The following is a 23111-nucleotide window of genomic DNA, read 5'->3' as shown; positions in this document are numbered from 1 at the left end:
TGAACACAGCCCCCAGGAGGTGGCGGTCCTCGGGCTGCGGGGGGCACAAGGCCTCCCGCAATTAATTTGAAAGCCCCGGGGAGGTGGTACAAGTCACCCCTAAGATAGGGCCCAACAGCTCATACATCAAGGTGCATGGCATTTAAAAAGTAGATGAGTATATTTCATATTTTACATGTCTTGGCAGAAACACCCCCAAAGTCTTTTTTCACTGTGACAAGGCTGGCCGGTCATAGACTTATACTGGTTTACCTTATTACATTTAATAAGCGTTAAATGCATTTTGGAAACAGCTAGAAAATACTTTTTCCACTCATTTGATTTTAATTTTAAAATCTTCTTCAGTGGTAAATTCGGAGTTTAAATTATTCTTTTGAAAAATTACAATTTTAGAAAGTTGGTATTTTCCTGCCTTATGACTCTGGTATCCTTCTTACAGTTAATTCCCCATTGACACCTGCAGCCTGCAGGGAGATAGAACTGCTGCTGGGAAAGGAAAATAAAGGGCCTTGGCGGGGAGGAAGTGTCACCCCTGGGAATAGTTGCCCCATTGGTTATGGGGTGGGCAGGATTTTATCCCACCCAAAGGCTGGTACTGGACATAAATGTGACTACCTAGAACCCTTGTCAGAATGCTCCTGTATTGGGAGGATTCAGGATAAGGACTGCCCTGGATCTGATTTTCAGACTGGCCTTGGCTAGATCTCTGCTCATTGATCCGCAGAGAACCCAGGGTTTCATCTAAACCACCAACACCCTCTTTATACATCTGTGATGTAGCTGCGTAGTCCCAGTCAAGTCTCTTTGCAACATTAATAATTGCAGGGCTTATGGATCCTTTTGTTTTCCTCCTTTTTTTAGTCAAAACTTTAGATTTACGTTTTGTGAATAGCTCTTGGTCAGAAATCTCTCCAGAACCTGATGTAGCTACTGTTCCTGTTGCCAAACCTGACAGTGTCTGATCGCTCTCCTGTTCCTCGGCGATAGAGGAGTCCTCTGACTCACTCCCCCCTCCCCCGACCGCCCCCACATCTATGCCCTCCTCCTCACCCTCATTTACAGAAAAAAAACATTCGTCAGTCGGGGAGCCAGTTATAGTTGTCAGAGCAGTAAGACCAATATTATTAATACTGCTGTTGGCATTTACATTTCTCCCCAGCTCAATCTGGTTACCCATACTAGGCTCGTTACTGTCCCCCCCTGTAACAACAACCAAATTAGAAACGGTAACTTCGCGCCTAATAGCATTGGTTTGCTCCTCCCTTATCACCTCTGTTAATGCTTCTGACAAATCCGAAATATTATCTGACATCAGGTTTAGAGATAAAGTAATTTCCTCAGACTGCTGTAGAACGCTACCATTATCCGCATTGACAACATCAGCATCAGATTTGCTTAAAACACTATTAACATTACTAACGTCGCCAGTATCAATTGTCATTTCAGTCCCATTTCCATGCCTCTCTTTAACCTGCCCAGTAAAGTTCTTCTCTTTCTCCTGTATCATACCTCCTTGTGGAGGTTCAACACCCATACGCGTCTTCTCACTGAGATTCCCCAAGTTGATAGTTACTGCTGAAGAGCGAGATGCCAGCAAACTGCTGTCTAGTTCCTTCGTATGAGAGTCACGATCAGGGTCTAAGTCTACAACATCCACCGAGTCTGGCAGGGGTGCAGTGATAGCAGACATATGAAAGTTAACTGCAGGAGCAGGGACAGGGAAAAAAGCCTCCGAAACTAGTGGTTGTCTCAGATTCCCCTGTTCTGCCGCTTTTCCTTTACTTCCTTTATTTATCAAAGCTGCCTTGTTTTTTTCCTTTTTTCTGGGTTTCCCCCCACACTGCTGCCAGCCTCCTTACTTCGTATTGTATTCCTTCTTTGCTCAGCAACGCGCGGGTCCTCGCGCTCCTCCTGGTTCCGCGTCGATTTCTTTGCACGGAGGTTGGCCGCCGGAGCATCTGACTCGCTCCAGGCAGCTTTCTCCTCCCTCAAGGCTCTTGAAATCTTCGGCGCCATTGAGCGCCACGCTGTCGACGGAGCAGCTGCTGAACTCCGCTGCCGATAACGCTGTTGCCGATACTGTTGTCTCCAGCTACTGGCCTTCACCATCAGCTGATGCGTATTATCCAACGCCCACGCCAGCACAGCTTTCAATTTCAAAGAGGTTAGTGTCTCCGTAAAAAACATAAGCGCTGCTGGGGCTATTGCGGACTATACCTCTCTTTTACTCTTCACCAAACAAGAAACCCTGACACAGAGAACAGATGCCAGTATTCCGCCGTCCTTATGCCGTCATTTTCTTCACTTTCCGATTACAGTTCAAGAGCAGGGGAGCAGAGGGAAAACGCGTCTTCCCACTACAGACTGCCAGCGGCCATCTGGTGAGACAAAGGTGAGATTTATGGGTGGAGTGCGCGCCCCCCCCCTGAGATGGTGTCACGCCCCCCCAGCGGGGCGCGCCCCACAGATTGAAGAACTCTGCCCTAGAGTCAGGGTAAATTTCTTCCTACTAACTGAAGATTTCCCTGGATGGGATGCAACGGAATGCAGAGTGACACAGGGCCTTGTATTGCAGCACCGCACAGCTCAACAGACACAGGATGACAAAAAGCCTCACATCACACACCTTCTCTTTGAGGGCTTCACCGGATGCTACGCTGAGAGACGCAGAACCCCCTCAGAATCATGATGCATAGATCCCAACTGAAAGGTTCACCGGATCTGACGTGAAGTAGCTCAAGGCTCCGCTGAAAGCTTCACTGGATCCAATGCACAGTGATGCAGAGCTCCTCCAAGAAATGCCATGAAGACCCAGAACCAAAGACAGAAGGTAAAACTCCCAGGTCAAATTTGGACTGGTATCTGACCTGCACTCCTTGATGGTCACATGAACTTGTGACTTAATACTAGTCCGGCATGACTAGATATATGCAGTTTGCACTTTGCATCTTTTAGTGCAATTTTTACTTAAAATTGAAAAAAACTCATAACTCCATTTCTAATGATTGGATTTGTATAGTATTGCTGTCATTTTATTTATAAAAATGCACTCTATTTTTCTGCATAGGTTTCTTGTGTTGTGTTTTCACTTTACTACTGTTTGAGTGATGAATAAATGCGTTACACATTGCCTCTAAGTTAGACTGCTTTTGTGCTAGGCAACCAGGGGCTTAAGCAAAGGCGTATTTAGTGACTTTTCTGGTTCGACCTGACAGGTATTGTGATTATTATTTGAAGCAGGTTTTCATACCCTTCAAGAAATAACCCAATTTTCTACAGATGTGGAGAGAAAACAACTGACAGTGGTGATGTCTACCTTTCAATCACTTTTGGAGTCAGGGCTGCTATGGAGTCCGATGGTGCCACCTGTCACCAAGCCAGAAGCAAATGCTTAAAACTACACCATGTATAGGTCTATAGAGATTCATGAAAGGATAACTAAACATTTGCGACTGGTAAAAACTAGGAGTATGATTAGGTTGTTGAAGTATTTCCATTTTATTTACTTAAAGGAAATGGATCATACTCATTTATAATAATGCAGATGTTCTCTCACGCAGCTGATTTCAGGTTACAAGAGGAAAATAGTGCAGTGAGCATTCAGACCTCATAAGATTTAAGGGAGATAACAGTATGTTTTCCGTAATAATTTCAAGAGGTAAGAAAATAAAATCCTGAAGACATAGACAATCTCTGTAATAGCCCTCAACTGACTGTCTCATGTGTGTGATCACAGTAAATAATAGGATCTGCTGTGCATTTATGGGTGTCAGTTAATGGAGAAAAACTGTTGATTGAGTGATTTGAAACCATCAAAATATTTGGAACAATAGTTTGGAAATTGATTTTAGATATATTGTGGTGATAATGGATTATTGTTTTTTGTCGGTTAACACCATTCATTACAAAAGGAAAAAATATGCTTTGGCTGTAAAGTCCCAGCCTTGCAAATAATAACTGCTGATGGTAATTGCATCACTGACGCACTGTAACAACTTAATTTCAGCAATTCTCATTGCTAGAAAAAATCAGGCATTAGAAAATGTAATTATTAAATCCATTACTAAGAAATCTGATTTATTGCTTTTCTTCCAACTAAGAACCTAATTTTGAGTGACTTATAAAATTCCATGGCATGCGTAATGCATGGTAGGTAAATACGAGTTTGGTTTTATTTAACGCATCGGATAATTTTTGGATGCATTACACTACCTAACTTCCATTACATTTTGGGAGGGCAAACTTTCCAAAACTTAACTGGGGAAACATGCGCTATTGATTGTATTATGCGGGTTTTGTCATGTTTAACTCCAAAATGCGCATGTTGCTCCCCATATACTCATAATAGCTGTTATTTATATATTGCTCCCAATATATGACTAACCCCTTGGTATTGTTACATATCGGGTGACAAGAAACGCCTAAACTTGTCATCAGGAGTGGACCTGTTAAAGTACAAGTTACTTACCTTCAGTAAAGATGTATCTGGTGGAGAGGATTCTAGCCGCAGATTCCTTAACGTAGAATTATCCCCAGGCGCGAGACTGGATCCGGAAAATTTTCTTTGACACAGCATCTCTGCGCGCCGGGAGCGGTACCACATGACTCCGCCCTGATATCGTCCGCGGGCGTAACATCAGCGTGGTGACATAAGCCCGACCCCAGCGCACTGACGTCAGTTTTCTTCAGAGAACTTTTCCGCACCACAACGCGGAGCCATCACAAACAAAACTGTGGAAAGTAAGAGAACAGTGTGCGAAAAAGCAGTGAAAATAGAAAAGGGAGGAACGAAAGGTGAAGAACAGCACCGGGTGGAAAAGTGCCAGGCACTAAGGTACAAAAAGCCAATGAAAGAGCAGAGCACTTGCTCTGAGGAGCAACCTTGCAAAACTATGGCAACATCCTCCCTGGGGGCAGAAAAACATGTGAAAAATGTCAGAGCAGATGAAGAGAGTCTGCGATGACAATCCACAACAGTGAATTGCAACAAGACCGGAACAGATGAGTAACAGCAAAGTACCCCAAGACAACACCATCAAGGAGGGTCGTATCCCCTGGAAGGAGCCAAAGCATGAGGTACAGCCAAAGACCCCAACTCAGAGGACTGCAGAGGAATCAGAAACCTCAAGCAAATCAAAGGGAAAAAGAGTAAAAGTAGGCCCCCACACTGGAAAAACAAGGGTGTAGGGATGCAGAAGTACAAATGAACCAACCGACCTTGTACCAGCAAGTAAGGGGTGGAACAATTAAACAGAACAAAGCATCCTGTCAGGGAGGGAGCAAAGAGGACACTCGCAGATGACAAGCCACCCGGAGAGAGGCGAGTGAAGAAAACCAAGCTGAAGGTAACTTGTACATCTGATAGAGACTACTAGCCGCAGATTCCTTAATGTAGAATAGATACCCTAGCCATACCCAGAGGGGAGGAGGGCCTGCGAGAGAACCTCCCCAGTTAGGAAGAAACACAGGGCCCCAGCAGGGGGCGTGTCATGGGTACAAGAAGTGTGGCCCAGCCCTCACCGAGCAGAAGTAAGTTAGAAGAAAGCAAAGGGAAGGCCAGCATACCCCAAGCCCATCCAAGGTACAAGGGACATCTGCCAGAAAACCCCGGAGGGACAGACAGCACCAGAGGAGTAACAAGGAAGAAAAGAACCACCCCAAACTCTAAGGAGAAGAGGTAGAAACTGAGGCAGAGCCCGCCGCAGGAGAACAAACACAGCGAAGGGGACAGCTAAACAGGCATCAGTCTTGAGGCAGCGGACAAGGCGGGAACGGCTCCATAGCCAAGAAGTGCAGGCGCGAGAAGAAAGACGCAGTCATGGAAAGCTCCAGCAGAACAAGAGGCAGGAGCACAAGGGTACACGCCAAGGCCCACGGCGATGGACCACAATGAGCAGGCGTGCGCAGCTGGCAAATACCATGAAGCAGTGCGCCCAGAACAAGCCAAGCGCAAGATGAAGGAAGAAGACAGGGAACTCCAGAACAACCCTCAGAGGAGGACCGTTCCAGAGACACAACGACCCATGAAAATAAGTGGGACCAGTCAGAAGAGAAAGAGGGGAAATACATAGGACGGACCTAAGCCGTCAACCAGAACACAGGAAAATACTAGGAGAATCCTAGCCCCCTGGAACACAAGACAGAGGACCAGTCCAAAACGCCAGACAGGAAGGCGGAAACACCACAACACAACGCAGCAGGCGGCATGCCAAAGCCAGTCTAGAGATGTAGCAGATACCGAGAGTGACAGAGCCCGGTGCAGCGCAAACTGTGCTAAGACAAAAGACAAAAGAAAACGCACTAGTGATATACCGTGATGCTAGGAAAGGCAAGGAACCCGAAAAGGGGTGTCCACACCCTCCCAACTTAGGACAGAGCTAAACAGTAGCTACAAGTACCCCACTTAGGGTATGACACGTCCCAAGGAAAACATGGGAACACCTCTTAAGGAAAAATTCCCACAGCAGAGGACAAGAACACAAAGGACCTGCGGGTAGTACGACAGACGGCTTACCAATCAGCCCAAAAATACACAGAGGGCCCAACCTGAGGACCTATACAGTTTTACAAAAGCCAAAAACCACAAAAAAAACGAAGGGCTGTACCAGCGGCCAACAGTACAAAGGGGCCAACTTAGGGACCCCGAAGGCACGTTAAAGCACACAGAACACACAGACGGGCCAATCGAAACAGGACACCGAAGAAAAAAAGGGGTGGAATAACACCTCCCATAAAGCAATGGAGGATCGACAAGCCAGGCTTACGGAGGGGGAGGAGGACGAAGCCCCACAAGGAGCCGTTGAATGGCAGAGTTCATGTGAGTGTTAAACAAAAGAACCCATCAAAAGGCAGGTCAACCAGACGCTCCCTAATATGGTCTGGAAAAACGCTAACCCGCAACCAAGCATGGTGGGGGAGAGCCACAGAACTCGCCATAGCGCGGCCTATAGCATCAGAAACATCCACGGCCGAACAAAGAATAAACACGGCCAACTCCCAGCCATCCAACACATGATGCCGCAGATCAGCGCGGACACCTTCATGGGAGGATCGAGACAGAAGGGACTCCACTGAATCCCACAACCTGGAGGTAGCCCTGGCCAATACACAAAGCATGTTGAGTGCTCACAAAACAGCACTAGAGGAAGCAAAGATGTTACGACCCCATGAATCCATACACTGGGCCTTCCGTGATGGAGGAAACAACACCAAAGGCAAGTAAGGAAAAGCAGTCTGCAGAAGAGGGCCCTGGGTAGAATGGTGGAAAGAGAGGCAGACTGGGTCGTGTGGAGCAGGACGGTGGAGGTGTAGGAGTGGCTGAGGCACCGGATCACTCGTGGCAGGATGCCCCCAGAAGAGAATTGCGGAGCGAAGCTTCGAGTGGAAGAAGCAGCTCCCGTCCACCAGAGACCTGGTGGAGAACCTCTAACAAATGGTACGTAGGGAATGGGTTGATGGGGTTGCCCATTTGCAAAATGCCAGAAGCCGTGGTAATGGGCCGGACAAAAGCTGCACTCTCCTCCATACAGCGTCGCGGAGGAGAGAGCAATTCCTCCGTGGGTGATGGCTGTAAGCTTGGACGTCCATCCCTGAGTCCCGCTGGAGGAAGAAACGGCCAACCCCTGAAAGCTGGAAGAGCCTCGGATGAGTGGGGGCCTCAGGGGTCTCTGAGGAAGGTGGAGAAGCCTGCAGAGCAACCAACAGCGAGTTGTGGAAGAGAGGGTCCGGGAGCTGTGGTCGCAGGGACAGCGAAGAGCCCTAGGAGAATGGGGCAGGATCGGAGCAGCTAAAGAATGGCGCCAAAAAGGCACAGACTCGTCCTCTGACGAGGCAGCCACCTGCATAGAGGGCCGGGAGAATGAACCGGGGAGGTAACTCAGCCCCTAGCCACTATCCGCGGCGCCGCCAGGGCCGACAGCCATGGGTGCCTGAACGTCGTAGGCTCAGCCTCCGACAAGGCAGCCGCCTGAGCAGAGGACCGAGGGGGACTCGGGACGAACCGTGAGTCCCGGAGACCTCCGGTGACACCACAGGGACCCCCTGGGGGTTTGCGGCAAGGCAGAGATGCCATCAGTCGAAGAGGGGAACCCCGTAGGGCAGCACCTCAATGACACCACACCCCCAAAACCTGAAGCCGAACTTGTCCGCGCCGGGGGCGAAGCCGCCTGCGACTCCGCGGAAGACCCCACATGTGGCAAGGGATCCATGAACGCCTCAGGAAGAGGAGGAGGGGTCAAAGAAGCCTGCAGCAGAGTCGTAGCATAGGCCTCCATTTGAGCACTTGTCGCCCGATGCCAGCAAAGGGCTCGTAGGGTGGCGACGAGCGAGGCCGCATGTCCTGGGGAGAACCCGCGCCCTCTGCAGAACGGGGACCAGGCCTCGAGGACAAGTTGTAAGACTTACTGAAGGCAAGAGACGCCCCTGGGGCCTCGGTGAAGGACGATGTCATGGTCAGAATCAGTGGTTTCTGGACCCTTCCGTAGGGTACGGACGCAGTGACCACGCCGATCTGGACAAGCGGGCCGAAAGTAGTTTCATCCGGCGCGCCCGCCAGAACTTCGGATTTAGATGCTAGCAAGCGTCGCAGTCTGTCGAATCATCTGTGCTCGCCCAAACACCACATCCAAATATGGTAGGGTCCGTCGCCGACATCTGATGTGTACAAGAAGTACACGTCTTGAAGCCCGAAGGCATTCGCACTTTTTTAATCACACGAAAGCATGAAAAGAAGGCCTAAAAACAGGTCAGGGACACAATCCGGATCCGCGTTGCACGCGGAAAAGAAGGAAACTGACATCAGCGAGCCGGGTGGGGCTTATGTGACCTCGCTGATGTCATGCCCGTGGACGACGTCAGGGCAGAGACATGTGGGACTTCCCCCGACGCGCAGAGATGCTGTGGAGAAGAATATTTTTCGGATCCAGTCTCGCGCCTGGGGATAATTCTACGTTAAGGAATCTGCGAATAGTAGTCTCTATCAGATCCTGGAATTCTAGTGTGGTTTTCCCCCTATCTTTTTGCCTTCAACCATACTGTTTTGCTGAGTTTGTTTTTACTGGCTTTAGGACTCTGTGCTTCTTTACCACTGCTAACCAGCGCTAAAGTGTATGTGCTTTCTTCCTAAAACATTGTAGAATTGGCTTATACCCAATCGGCATATTTAATTTACTTGCAAGTCCCTAGTAAAGTGGCACTATCTGTGCCCAGGACCTGTAAATTAAATGTTTCTAGTGGGTCTGCAGCACTGATAGTGCCACCCACTCAAGTAGCACTTTGAAGCATGCTTCAGGTCTGCTATTGCAGTCTGTGTGTGCAGTTATTAACTCCCATGTGGACTTGGAAAAATAAACCTTTTGTAAGGCCAAAATCTTCCTTTTTCATACATGCAAGTCTCCCCTAGAGTAGGCTCTGGGCAGTCCAGAGGGCAGGGTGCAGTGTAGTAGGACATGTAATTTTATGTTTCAGTGTCTCTGAGTCACATGAATGGGTGTAGTTTGAAGATAGGCTTTGTGTAATCTTCCTAGACAGCCACACACAATAGAGAGCTTAGATGTACCTGGATGGGCCATCACTGGCAGGATAGGATGGTGATGCTGGACAGAACCCTACTTAAACTTGAATAGCCTGTGTCCTGCCTCCATACAAAGGGCTGCAAATACCCTGTAGCTAGTCTGGATCCAGGACAGGGAAGGCAGGATGCCAGGGGACTTCAAAGAGACACCTCTAGAAGCTTCTCCCTCTTCAAATGAAGGCCTAGGTATAAATATTGGGATCCAGAAACCAACTCTTTAGTACACTTCTGCCCCTGTGGATACTCTGCCACAAAAAAGGACTGATGTGCTGCTGAAAGGACTGCCACTCTGCAGGCCTGCTGCTCTGAAAAACTGCTGCCCTGCTGTGCTGACCATGGCTGGACTGGCCATAGCGGGCACCTGGCGTTTCCCATGTGGGCCGCCAGGGTGGGGGTCAGTTATGGGCCCCTATGGGCGGTTTTTGTTACCGGGGGCCAGCAATGTCGGCCCCGGTAACAAAAATGGCTGAAACCGGCCCTTGCAAACAGCTCGGTCGCACCCACTCAGCCACCCCAGGGGTGGGTGGCCGAGCAGTTTGCCAGGGCTGGTTTTGGTTCCCAGTCTGGCCCTGGTGCTGACCTGCTGCTTGCTGCCCTCTTGCCTGGGTGAGAAGGACTTGACCCGCATCTCTTGGACCCAGGACACCAAAGTGACTCCAAGGACTAGCTGGCTTACCTCTTGACTAGAGCCTCAGGGACAGAAGGCCCCAACAACCTTGAACACAGCACCTGGTCTCTACCATGTGTGAGTCCTACCCTGCAGAGTGGTGCCACCCTAGTACTAGACCCTTGGAAGCTGGCCTGAAGGTGTTCTGCCAGTCCATCTGTAGACGCAGCAAAACTGACGCATCTTCTCTCCTATGTAGTGCATACCTGAGTAGAAGCAATGCATTGCCTCTGCTGTAAGGGTTGCACCAGCGCAAGGACTCCATATCAACCCTGCAGCCCGCATTGGAACAACCACAATGTGTAGCTAATTTGAGGCAAGCACTGGCATTGCACACAAGTCCCTCGTTGAGGCAGCTTCGACAATGACGCAGATTCTCCCATCGCAGCCCTGCCGCTCCTCAGGAACGGTCCACTGCCTCAACTGCGCAACAAATCCATGACGACAGACTTCACATAGCAAGCCCTCGTCGACAGGATCTTTGACAACAATGCACGACCTTGCATCACAGCTCTGCAGTTTCTCAGGGACCGATGCATCACCTCAGCTGCGTGGCACATCTTCAGCGTGAGACCACGTAATGCTCTGCAAACCAGGATTTAAGGTACTCTTGTTCAGCCGACCTAACTGGGTCCCTGTAGTCGGCCTGTGCACCATCGCGGTCTACCTGAACCTGTGACTTTGTCCCAGTTGAGCGCAACCAGATATCTTCATTTGGCATCTGTCCTTGGCGCTACTTTCTAAGAAACCTATAAAATTGCACACCTCCAGTTCTACTGATTGGATTGTTGTTGTTTTGGACTTGATGTAGTTATTAAAATGTACTGTATTTTTCTACACTGGTGTTGGATTTTCCTTGTGCCTTGTTTTCACGTTGTTACTGGTTGAAGTGATGCATAAATACTTTACACATTGCCTGTAAGTTAAGCATGACCGCTATGTGCAAGGCTAGCAGAGGGTTGAGCACAGGTTAATTTGGGGTTTGCTTGTGACTTCACCCTGGCAAGGATTTATAAGGATTTACAGGAGGGCACCGCTGCATGTAGAATTTACTGGATGGCAGCGCTGCATGAAGGATTTACAGGAGGGCAGCGCTGCATGAAGGATTTACAGGAGGGCAGCGCTGCATGAAGGATTTACAGGAGGGCAGCTGTGCATTAGGTGCTGCTGGAGGGGAGCACTGCAGAAGTTTTGCTGAAAGGCTGCAATGTTTCTGCTGTGCTTAAAGATAGCGCCGCCTAAGGGGGGTACTGCTTCAAGGCAGCACTGGATGATGTATTTGCTTTAGGACAGCTCTGCATGGAATTATCGGTTTAAGAGCAGTACTGAATGGGCTGTGCCTCATGCCAACACTGATTAATTTAGTAATTTAGTTTCTGCCAATATGCGACTGTCTCTGCACCCTGCCCATGGACAGCACTCCTTTCAGGTCATAGGGCTATTCTACATTGGAAGGTCCTTTGTTGGTCTGTTGCTGGACAGTAAGTTGAGTTAATGGATGTTTCTCCCCATCTCTTTCAGACTGGGCACTTTGATGTAACTTCAAAGATACTCGTTATGTTTCTTTCCCAGCCTCACCATGTCGCAATGGAAGCATTTTCAATGTTATTCACAACAAAGCTATAGTTGTTGCTTATTTATCTTATGCAACGAATATGCGTTGACTAAGCTAAATAGTCCTGACTTGTATGTATGATGTTACTTGTTCTTTTATATATCTGGATGCAATGACAAAAGTAGCAAAATACCAGTCGGACGGCAAAATATGCCAAAACACTTTGTCTCAGTGCGTGTTTTTGACCTACACCATTAATTACATCGGCCACACCCCTGTGAGAGACACCCGCCCCCCAGTTTTTTCATCCCACTTAAACCCCTGGGATTTAGGCTGCTAAACTAATACTACATATTAAAACACAGCCTGGCTGTTACCTATGCGTGTCTCAGCCTCACTTTCTGCTGTAAATTCTAATATTTATATGTTTCCCTTGTCTTCACTGCTTCATTTTGCTTGTGAGAAAAGTGTCACTCATAGTCTTTGAAATGTCACTCATAACTACACTGAACGTCACAGGTGGTGGGGCTGGTGTGAAATGGTGGGTGCAGATCCTGCTGCAAAATTCTCAAGGAGATGAGCGTCACACTACACGACACAAGTTAAATCTGAACTCCACGCTCATTCAATTTCAAAGATTTTTAAACAGCAACACATTTCAATCCTCAGGGTCTTCGTCATAGCCATGATTGCCCCTAACTTTTTAAAGTTCAAGACAGGGGATTATGTCCCCAAGTCCTGCAACGGATACCAGCAACATTCTTCTCATGTTGCTGGCAGCCAATCAGAGTGCTGTCTCTCGCAGGAGTCTGATTCCCACAGGAGGGAGATGTCCCAAGTGCGAAAAGCTCCCTGGGCCAATTAGAACACTCTGTTTCCAATTTGGCGCACCTGCAAGACTCTTGTGAGACTCTCCCAGAGCCAACAGTCCGGTTATACTAATACATTTGCACCTTAATTTTTCAAAAACAACTGAACTGATTTACACCAAATCACAAAAAGCATAATATGTGGACCAATATCTAGCTTTCTGTCAAATTTGGTGTAATTCCGTTCAACAGTGTTTGTCTAGTGCTTCTTAAAGAAGTTTACAGAAAATACAATGGGATTTTGGATTTTGGGACTCCCCTTTTTATCTTGGCCGACGAATTCACTGTAAAACAAATACACAATTTCAATTTTTTTTACATGGAATTCATCTCAAATGAGACTTTGAGGCTCAAATTGACCAAATATTGTTTCATATACTTTATGCTCGTATAATTTAAATGCCATCATCTTACCTCCAAATTGGTTCTTGCTTTTCTTAACACATCATGTGTTCTGGTCACTGAAACAACAAAGGAAGCATGTTTAGAAAATGTATCTGAAGGCTTCCTTCATTCACTCCGGTTTAACTGAAATAACCATATCATTTATTCTACCGGTGCATCTGTGGGGTAAAATGTAAGTTAAAGAATTGATCACAATGTATATAGCTTAATTAATAAAAATAATTGATTTATTTTTCAGAAATAATAATCACATATCCTCAGTGTGATGTAGCAAAGATGTTTTATTGTAACGATATCGAAAAGAATTTATAGTTAATGTATTTCTTTTTATTGAATGCCTGGTTTCCCGAGTACCAGGAACCTGCTAGAGTGAAACATATAAGGTTGTGGAAAAGAGAGTCACTAAATGAAATCAAGACTAGGCAGCCTTGGTATTCTGCAACCCAAGCATTTGACAGTGCCACCTTCAGGCTCCTACAAAACTCTTTTGGGCCCTGCTGCAATTCTTCACTCTTTACTAAGCACTTTGCACAATTTTAAAAATGTACCTCTCCAATATGGATATACGTCATCTTAAAGAGGTAAATTAAAAATTAAGTGCAAAAAAACATTTATGATGACGCCTGCAGCATATACATCATCATGCAGTAGTGTCTACTTTTTTTAACTGATGCTGTTCAGCAGCAGCAACCATTCTTTTAATTTTAAGAATGCTGTTCAACATTGACAACATTCATAGGCAAAGCCCAAATTTCGGCTATAAACCGACTTGATTTGCCAATGCTACTTTTTATTTCGCTGTTGTAATACGTTTTTTATGCACTTTTTTTATCTTCATCTGGGTTAAAAGATGTGTATTGTCATTTTGTGGTGTAATCAAGACTATGCAATTTCACCAAAGTGTACACAGTAATAGGTGGGCAGACGATGTCGCCCAAACCTCTTCATTACAAATGGACATACCAGGGTTCCGCTTAAGAAATATATTCACAGAGGTTTCTCTGCAATGAGTTTGCAATTCAGGCAAACACACGTGAGCAACAGCTTTTTTTTTTAAACAGAGTTTTATATAGCGCGAATTTTACCCGAATCTGGTATCACAGAGCTTTACATAGCACCAGTTGCATTACATGAGGACACATTCACTCTTGTTAGGCACGGGGGGATTAACCCCCAGTTTCATCATTGTCATGTTTTGCGAGTCCTTAATAGCGATTATTAAGGAATTGCGCGATTATTAAGGAATCGCTATTAAAGACTCGCAAGACGGGATTCATGTAGAAATCGCAATATTTATTGCGATTTCTACAGCTTCCTTATTTGCGATTCGCTAATTGCTAATCGCAAATAAGGAATGACTCCCCATTCATTCCTATGGGCCGAAAGGCATAGGAATGAATGGGGAGTCATTCCTTATTTGCGATTAGCAAATAGCGATTCGCAAATAAGGATGCAATTTCAAGGGTTGCAGGGTGTCCAAAGGACACCCTGTAGCACCCCTGAAATGGTAATGTACACAGGTGTTGCGCACATACATGTGCAAAGGACATGTGTGTGTGTAACATACAACTTAGAAAAATGCACTAAAGTGCATTTTTCTAAGTTTTCGCTATTTACCACGTAGTTACACTTCGCGGTAAATAGCGCCCCCAGATTGCGAATTCGCAATCTTAAAATGGTTCATGAATTGCATTTAAGGAATCTCAAATTGAGATTCCTTAAATGCAATTATTCGCAATTTAGCGATTTTTAGAATTGCGATTTTTGCATTTGGGATGATGAATCCCAAATGCATAAATAGCGCTCGCAAAGGGCCAGATTCTCAGAATCTGGCCCTTTGCGAGCCAATTTCGGCTTCATGAATCTGGCTGCATGTGGTTTGCCCAGAATCACAGGATATTTAGAGTCATTGCCGAGTCTCGAGCCCAGTTCCTTAGTTAGGCCAACTCCTCTGGATATGTGCTTATCAGACAAATTGTTTGATACTCCCATTCACTGATAAGCTTTTTTCAGTCATTATCTTTCATACACAATTCTGCAAACTTGTTTAACACATTTAGCATATCCTCGAATCACTGTTTTTGAGTGCAAAATACAGTTGTGTTGATAGGTTCAACTTAAGCAGCACAGCCCTGGAGAATCAAAAGATGGTGCCCATGGGTGTATCACCTACAGGCATTGCTGTTAGCAGATAAGGAAAGGTCAGTGCGCCACTGTAGCCAAGCCTTACCCCTGAATGTGTATTCAAATAGGATTCGTAATTAATGCCTACACTACTAGATCAAACCACAAAAGGCTCTACTCGTGTAGGTTTAAATACACCTTTATTTAGATCTAAAGCACGAAACCTCCCAAAATATAATTCTAAGATGTTTTCAAACAACGTAAATTGTGTTGATCATATTCCTTGTCAAGCCAAGAATGAGCAAGTGAAAGTAACATTCTGCTGCTCTAGAGATGACAGACCTGCCTTGTCAGAGTACTTTGAGTTGCCATCAAGACGGTGATGTGCTTACAGCAGATAGAGTAAATGTTGTACTATTTCCTCAGAATGGGAACTAATTCATAAAAGCTCAGAATCAAGGATGTCTCCCAAATTTCATCAAAATGTTAAAGTGATTTGAAGAAAAGCATGTACTAAAGTCTTCACAACTGCCTCCATCACTCTCCAACAAACATTTTCTGTAGCTTACCAATCCTATATGTGACACAATAGCGAGGGCAATGTTGTGTCTTTAAATAGTAGAGGGTCAAAATGTATTACTCACTGTTGGAATGCATTGCTCAGTTTTTCGAATGAACACTGGATGTTGGACTTGGCCATCTCTGCAGGGTCACCCCAAACGTTTTGCCTTCACCCCTAAGGGGGAGCCCTTACTCTGTCAGCAAGAGCGCACATCGCGCACATCGTCACTTTACCCACACATCGCCACTTTACAGTAGAGACCGGTAGGTCCGCTGACCACTGGGGACTACATCGCCCAGCACCCTAAGCGCCAGGATTTGCCAACGCGGTTTCTCTGCGCCAGGAGGCACATAAAGGCGGCACCGGGCTCCCGCACTGCGTCTGCGCCCGTCAGAGGCGGGAAGAGGCCGGGCTGGGCCCCCTCTCTTGGTCATATCTTTCGTGGCCAGTGAGAAATCATAGGGACCTGCTTTTGAAAGCTAAGAAGAGTTGCTTTGAGCATTTGTATATTCGATCAACGAGAAAGACCCAAGGCATATTATCCTGTCTGAGCCCGTGTGAAGAAGATGGGGAAAAGGAAGACAACAGCAAGCCACGCACTGAAATCACTGAGTGAGCATAAAACTGTGAATATGACTCTGCTTAAATACCTTACTGGGACCGTAGGTGTTATCGAAAGACACATTAGCTCAGTAGAGGAAACATTAAATATGGACTCCCTGGGCCCCACATCTAAGGATAAAGGGGCATATTATCAAGAACAGGCGATAACATTATCACCGCTTTATCAGCAGGAAACTGCCGCGAAAGCGGCGATAATGGCCTTGAGAATATGCCCTTGTGAATTCCCATAGCAGCCCAGGTTAACATCAGAACCTGGGCTGCTATGGGAATTCACAAGGACATATTATCAAGGCCATTATTGCCGCTTTAGCGGCAGTTTCCTGCCGATAAAGCGGCGATAATTTTATCGCCTTTTCTTGATAATATGCCCCAAAGTTACTTCACTTGTCGATAGGGGGGCTGGTGATAATTGCATTTTGGTTAATATAAATACGGAGCAAGTAAAAATGGTTGTATTCAGATTATTCCTGACGATATTTCCACCAGTGATGTGGAAAAGGATACTCTACCTCCCTCTAAAAAAACCTGTAATTTATCAAGACTAGAAATTCCGGGTATTCCCCTAACTGGAACACACATGACCCCACAGAAAGTTAGGCCGCCCAAGACTAACACAAAAAAACAGCAGGGTTTAAAAGGAAAAACCCAGACTAAGTCAGGCAATGCTAATGCATCTCGTTCAAAAAATAAATGCAATGTACCCTCTACCGAGTTTGGGAATTTGTCAAGCTTAATTAGAGAATTAACTGATTCTGTCAAACAATCTATCAGTACCGTGTCAGTTAGACTGGACAAAATTGAAGCAGGCTTAGAGAAAGTTCTTGAAAATCAGAACCTGACCACACAAAAAGTACCAATAAAAATAGTACCAAAAAGGCAGACTGGTGAAAGAGCAATGTGCGAGGGGATTTAGATATATTCTAACCCAGTGGGAAATATGCATAGCAGTTTACCAACTGGCAGAGATTAGAAAAAAATGTGATAAGAAGATTGGAGAATCATCCGGGTATGAGACAGGAGTGTGACGTAACATCAAGCACAAACCCGATACACATTAGTCCTTTAGAGATTGCAAGTAGACCACAGATTTAAAATTTACCACTGGCCGCCACCCCTTTTTCTGTAATTTAGCCAACGTTCCAGCTATACCACCAGAGGAAAATGAAACTTGGATGTCACTGAGGAATAAAACCATACATTACCTAGGGAGTAGAACAGGGCTGACCAGGGCTATATTTACAGATTTCAAAATGGTGAGGAGAGTCGGCTGGGGCGGAAATAGTTGAAAACTTTTTCAAGGCGACTGTGTCGTCCTTTCATTTGGAACACCATCCCTGGTAAAGAAAATTTTGCTAAGAACCCGGGATACACGCATTATCTATATTAGCATTAATGTTCTCCCTTTAGGATTATTTTTATCAGCCCGAGTGTCCTATATGGCAAAATAGCAACCACCCATTTAGACAGTTGATTGACTTCCCACTTTATAACCTGGAGGTGTCAAACAGATTTGGGCCTCTTCAATCCTTGAATGAGATTGAATGACTATCTATCAGCCCAGATCAGAAGGCATCTGACAAAGGTCATGATTCTAAAACTCCTTGCGAAGTCTGCTCGAATAAACAAAATAGTGCCCAGAGAATTGAATCAAGGGATAATAACACAAATGGTGAAGAAACTCCTGGGTCAGCTTTAATAATCAGGGATGCACCAGAATCAAGCGATATTAGAGCCCCCTTACAGCATTGAAACCTGGGTCTGATTCGACCAATAAGATTGATTCTGCCCCTGAATTATCTTCATCCAAACTGTTAGAGTTATCTTCTGGAACATAGCAGGTCTCAGAAATAAAGCAAATAACACAGCCTGGGTCGATTATATCGATAAATTAGATATTTTGTATGTTCAAGAAAATTGGTCGATAGAGGAAGTGCACATAAATGGTTTTAAGACATTACATACACTGGCGATTCATTCTTCACATGGGAGACTAAAGGGGGAAATTTGTGTATATGATATAATTGTCCCCAACCATTATGCAAACTATATTACGGGTTATAAAATCCACAAAAATGTAATGAGTGACCATCTACCCTTAAGCGTTAATATCACCTTCCCAACAATTTCAGAGCGCAAAAACAGCAATCAAGGGAGTCAGAATGGATATACGCTGCATTGGTCTAGACTAGATCCATCAGAGTTTAACAAACAATTCATTACTAAGGTGTATGACTCAATTTTAAAGTGCTTGGATGAATCTACTCCTTAGGAAGATATATTGAAATGATTCTCCCAAATCACAGAAACTGTTAAATGTATGCTGCAAGTGGAAAGCAAGGGCATTAGTGCCTGTAGGAAGGGTTGGATTGATTCAGGTTGTACAAAAACATATAGAAATCTAATAGAGGCCCTCCATAAGACAGTGAGAGATAAGGAGGAAGTTAGAAAATGTAGGCAGCTATACAACGAAGCAAGAAGATTACGAAAGAAAAAGCTTAGGATACCCTCCACGAAGTCTCGCTGAGTAAAGATAGCTCCTTGTTCTGGCGGGCTGTGAACGCACCATTTTTTATTATTAAGCCTGACGCCCGACTATAGAGGTGGCAATAGATGAGAAAACGGGGATAGATTCCTTTCTCAACTGTCTATAATTCGCAGACAGAGACAGAGAAGGTGAAACAGACTATACGAGCCAGCAGGAGGGGGTGCCACTGTCTTTTTACCTATTGATTTTCAGATTACACACATAGATGTAATTGAGGCTATAAATGCTAGCAAGAGTGGCAAGGCCCCTGGCCCGGACGGGGTGGCAATTTATCTGTTCAAATCAATTCCATCATTATGGTCCCGCTGTTAACATGGGTCCTAAAAGCCTTCTGTGCGAAAGGTTTTATCAATGCCTGGTCAGAGTCAATAATTGTGCCAATTTTTTAAAAAAGGGTCGCAGGAAAACCCTGCATGCTACCATCGTTATCTTTATTAGATTCCCTGATGAAGGTAGCAGGAAGAATAGTTTTAGACCGGTTGCAAACGTGGGCAGAAGAAAATAATATTTTAAATGATGCACAGTATGGTTTTAGATCGGGCCTAGGAACAAACAAGCAGGTTCTTATTCTCAGTATATTAATTGGAAAATACACTCAGGCAAACGCTGGGAGATTTTATTTGGCTTTTGTTGACCTCACAGCCGCTTTTGACTGTTATAAACAGCAAGCTGTGGAATATTTTGACAGATCTAAAGGTAGAACCAGTACTGGTACAGTTCTTAAGACAATTGTACTCAGGGGCAACTGCCAAGGTTCGGTATGAAACCAAAGGGGAGTGTACTGCGTTGTTTAAATAGAGAAGGGAGTAATGCAAAAATGCGTTTGGGCTCCATTCCTCTTCACTCTTTATACCAACGCTCTGGAACAGGAATTGGTGTCAAACACCAGGGATCCACTCTATGTTAATAAACATCCGATAGTCTCCCTTCTCTATGCAGATGACGCAGTATTTATGGCACGCACGCAGATAGGTCTGCAAAAGGCTCTTACATTTTATATCAGTTTTATGAATGAACTAGGGTTAAAAATGAATGCCAAGAAAACTTTTATTATGTCTTGTGGGGGAGGGAGCAAAAATGTAGAAGCTTCCAAGCTAGTGGAAGTAGAATAGAATCCACTAACACATTTACGTATCTGGGTGTTTTATTCAATTGTACCTGTTCCTGGAACCAGGCAATCAAGAGCAGGAGCCTTCATTTTATGAAGTTGACTGCAGCTGTAGTCAACTTCTCAAAAGCAAATGGGTAAAAGGTCCCCTGAAATCCTCTTAAAAATGTATCAGGTGAAATGTGTGAGCATAGCTACCTTTGGGGCGGGAGTCTGGGTCTTTCATGATTGTTCACCCATTCAAGATGTTGAAAATGCTTTAATAAGATTTATTTTAGTGGTACCTGCTAGTTCTCCCGTTTTTACTTGTCACACCGAGTTGAGGGTGTCATACATCTCAGATGTTATTAAGATACAACCAGTGTTACTTTGGCACAGAATTCGGACCTCCACTAGTACAGGCATAAACAAGGAAATATTAAAGGACTCAATGAAATTGGATCATGCAACTAGATTACCTGGTTAAAGTATGTAAAAAATGTCCTGTCCGATCTGGGCCGCCCAGACTACTACACTATACCAGAGACTCTGAATTCTATCTGTCGGAAGAAATTTAAAGTAATTTGCATGACCCACCTTGAGAAAAACAGACTAGCACTGGAAAGGAATAAACCTGTGGTTGTCCAACACCAACTGGCTTTAATAACATATGATATCCAACTGTATCTTTTACGCTGTTTAGGGGGATACGACAGATACGTTTTAACACGTTTTAGGTTCGGAGCGTTTCAGCGATTGATTAGTTGTCTGGAGATGAATAACTGGTCTAGAGATCTGTGTCATTGCTGCTGTGACGATCTCTCCCCACAATCAACTATTCACGTGATTTTATTTGGCAAATTTTATACTAAGGAAAGATCCAGATGGATCCTACCTCTCCTAAGATTTGGGAGATGGAGGCAATGCTGACCTGTTTTTTTATATTTACAATTGTTTGACAGTGAATATTGCATTGGAGTTATGGCTGATTTCTTAAAAAGTATAATGAGAACCAGAAAAAGTAATAATGTTTAATTTCCTTAGAAAACAGAACAGAATGTAATACATTCTGTAGGACTGCTCTCATTATATATGTCTACCCCCAATATAATATGTTTCAGATTAAATCTACCTCTAAATGAATGGATTCTTGAATTATGTATATTTGTAGTTTAGGGAATTTATAAAATGTTTTTAATTTTGACTGCTTTTGTGATTTTATATGACTAAAATCGAATAAAGCTCTTTTTGATTTGATTTCATTTGCCTTCACCCCTCTTGTTTTCTGAAATCCTGTTCGTTGGCATTAGGACTCTGTGCACTTTACCACCGCTAACCAGTATTAAAATGCTTGCTCTCCCTACCTAAAACATGGTAAAATTAGCTTTTACCCAATGTTCACATTTAATTTACTTTTAAGTCCCTAGTAAACTGGTACTACATGTTTCCAGGGCCTGTAAACTAAAAGCCACCCACTTAAGTTAAAGCATGTCTTATGTGTGCCATTGCAGCTTGAGTGCAGTTTTCACTGCTAATTCAATCAGACCAAATAAATCCTTTGCTGGACTTAAACATCACTTTTTGAAACATATGTCACTCCTAAGGTAGGCCCTAAACAGCCCATAGTGCAGTTATCATTGTATTAATAAAGTTAGTTCTATATGTCTTAGTACTGAAAACTCCAACATTATTTTTTACTTCTGTGAGGCCTCACTCTTCAATAGGATAACATTGGGCTAACTTATTACATTTTAAGGTGCTAACAATTTATTGGGTACAGGTAGCAATACCATGTTGGATGTCAAAAGAACTGTAATTTAAAATCCTATTCAATGGTAAAGCATAAATTTAGGTCACAATTCTGAAAATGTCACTTTTAGAAAGTTTAATTGCGCTAACCATTTGGTGCCTCCAGTCTGTGTTAACGGTCACCTGACTGTGACTAACATTGCAGCTGGCCCTTGCTGTATCCGGCACACTCCGAAGAGTACTCGAAACAAGACGTTTATCTCCCTAGCCACCTTGAAGCCTGGGCAGGAAAGGAAGGAGATTTCCAGAACCATATGTGGGTTTCTCCCACTTCAAAGGGTGGCACTAGGCATTAATAGTAGACCCTTAGACTAACTTTTCAGTTCACTCCTGGCCCTCAGAGGACACTCAATGGTAGTATTGTTTTCCAGAGGACAGCCCTGCTTTTTGAGGCCTGCTTTGTACCTCAGCGGTACAAAAGGGGGTGGTGATGGACGGAGCATCTGAATCAATCAAACACTATCACCCAGTCAAAAGATCTGGGTGTAATCCATCACCGTTCTTTAGCCCACTCTGCCACCCCAGTTCAGCCATGGCTATCTGCAAATCAGTCTGACCCTGTGCCTAATGGGAACAGTCCAGCCCGAACTGCCAAGCCATGTCTTCCCTGGACCGGAAACAAGCTTCAGAGGACCAGTTTCTGGCATTCCAGCTGTCTTCAGCCTGGCTTGCTTGAATCCAGTGGCAAAGTGAGCAAGGGACTCACGTCTGAGCATACCCTGCCACACTTATGGCGGCCAAAAGCGGTACAAAAGGGGGTGGTGATGGACGGAGCATGTGAATCAATCAAACACTCACACCCAGTCAAAAGATCTGGGTTTAATCCATCACCGTTCTTTAGCCCACTCTGCCACCCCAGTTCAGACATGGCTATATGCAAATCAGTCTGACCCTGTGCCTCATGGGAACAGTCCAGCCCGAGCTGCCAAGCCATGTCTTCCCTGGACCGGAAACAAGCTTCCGAGGACCGGTTTCTGGCATTCCAGCCGTCTTCAGCCCGGCTTGCTTGAATCCAGTGGCAAAGTGAGCAAGGGACTCACGTCTGAGCATACCCTGCCACAGGGGCGCAACTAGGTCTTAATTTCGGGGGGGGCTAACATGGCAGGTGAAGGGGCGTGGCTAATGTTAATCAATGGGGCGGAGCTAAAATGGCAGATAATCAGGATCGGTTAATGCTCAGGTCAAGCCGAGAAAAACTGTGGTGAATTCTGCATTTTACACCAAAACACATACCCACGCTGAACCCTAAAATTAACCCCCTCACACCCTAAAACCCATACCCGCCCTGAACCC

General features: G+C 45.1%; 1 protein-coding gene across 1 annotated transcript in view; it reads right to left on the bottom strand.

The window, feature by feature from the left end:
- The window catches only part of LOC147748891 (myomegalin-like), a 1575921-nt gene that overhangs the window by 31671 nt on the left and 1521139 nt on the right, over positions 1-23111 (bottom strand). The window contains exon 39 of the mRNA XM_086928761.1: positions 13077-13123. Within this exon, the coding sequence (XP_086784887.1) occupies positions 13077-13123 (47 nt within the window). The remainder of the gene's footprint in view (positions 1-13076; positions 13124-23111) is intronic.

This window comes from Lissotriton vulgaris, chromosome 1_1 (assembly GCF_964263255.1).
Source record: "Lissotriton vulgaris chromosome 1_1, aLisVul1.2, whole genome shotgun sequence".
Lineage (NCBI taxonomy): Eukaryota > Metazoa > Chordata > Amphibia > Caudata > Salamandridae > Lissotriton > Lissotriton vulgaris.
Note: the sequence above shows the minus strand (reverse complement) of the source record. Positions and strands in the feature narration are given on the sequence as shown.